This window comes from Saccostrea cucullata, unplaced genomic scaffold (assembly GCF_032062105.1).
Source record: "Saccostrea cucullata isolate Sc308-1 unplaced genomic scaffold, CSIRO_AGI_Scuc_v1 ctg2349, whole genome shotgun sequence".
Classification (NCBI taxonomy): Eukaryota; Metazoa; Mollusca; class Bivalvia; order Ostreida; family Ostreidae; genus Saccostrea; species Saccostrea cuccullata.
Window position 1 is genome coordinate 226,893 of NW_026923851.1, and position 1,283 is coordinate 228,175.

The 1,283-nt window shown below is 35.5% G+C and overlaps 1 protein-coding gene across 1 annotated transcript; it reads right to left on the minus strand.

Moving 5' to 3' along the window:
- Positions 1-498: 498 nt before the first annotated feature.
- On the minus strand, positions 499-1,176 carry LOC134265103 (uncharacterized; the record flags this gene model as incomplete). Its single annotated transcript, XM_062747340.1, has 1 exon — positions 499-1,176. A coding segment is annotated over one exon (678 nt), but the record flags the coding sequence as incomplete, so codon positions are not given.
- Positions 1,177-1,283: the final 107 nt, after the last annotated feature.

A 1,283-nucleotide genomic window follows, 5' to 3' on the forward strand; every position in this document is an offset into this window, starting at 1 on the left:
TCATGACATATGAGGTATCGAACAGTATTCAAGCTCAAAAATCAATTTAAAAATGCAAAAAAAAAAAAAAAAGAAGCAGAGCAAAAACAGACCTCCAAACTGTTTGAGGTGGGATCAGGTATCATCTAAGATAACATAACCGAACAAGAGGGAAAAAATCATTTTTAGTTTAAATTCTACATTGATATATCAGCATAGCCTTCAAACTTCAAGGTCACACCTGATTACATTTGGACCTTTATAAATCTGCTTCATCTAGATCAGTGATCTTCTACATTTGCTATGGATTTCTGGAACAAAAATGAAGAATTTATATCTTATAATTTAAATACAACCGATGGTATATTCTTTACAAGTTGATTACAGCTTTTTTTCAATATAGTTGTGTAAATAAAACCAAAAGATAATTATAACATGCTTTAAAGTTCTTAATTTGCTTTAGTGTATGATATGTGCCTCTATATGTGTACAAGTAGATAAAAGCAAATAGATTACCTTCTATTTGTATTTTATCTTCTTGATTTTTGCACTGTCCCACTCGGCTACATACAGGTTATCTTTGCTGTCTGTACACAATCCATGTGGGCTTTCCAGATCTAGGCTATCAAGATAACGTAAAAATTGTCCGCCCTGATCAAGGATATGCACGCAGTTATTATTGCAATCAGCCGTCAAGATCTGCCTCAGGCTATCCGTGGTTATGCCTCGTGGTGCAAATGCTTCTTTCTTGGTACTTGGTGAATGGCCGGAGTACCTAAACCGGAATTTACCGGCATGGTTGACAACCACCACTGAGCCAGCACCACAATCGGCTACACAGATATCTCTGTTTCTGTTCTCTGTTATATACCTATAAAATTTTCCTGGCTTGAAAAGATGCTTTCGTGAATCATCTAACTCAATCGTCTGTTTTTCGGTTGTCCCAAAGTAACGGATAATTTTCGTTCTTTTCCAGTCGTTACTGAGAATGATGACTAATAAGTCTCCATTCATTGTACAGTAAACATTGTAGGGTTTCCACCTTTTCAACTTTATCAATTCCTTAGCTTCTTTATCTTTTACCAAATTTACAGTTCCTGCATCATCGTCTGTGTAAACTAATTCTCCATTCTTTGTCACTGCAATGTCCCAAGGTTCGCCTCCTGAAATTGTTTTGACTTTCTTTAATAAACGATCCTGGAAATTAAACAGAGATATAACGTTTTCTGTTCCACAAGTCCAAATTTCATCGTCATTTAAGCAGCTGACACTACGCAGATTTTGATATCCTGTATTAAGAGTAT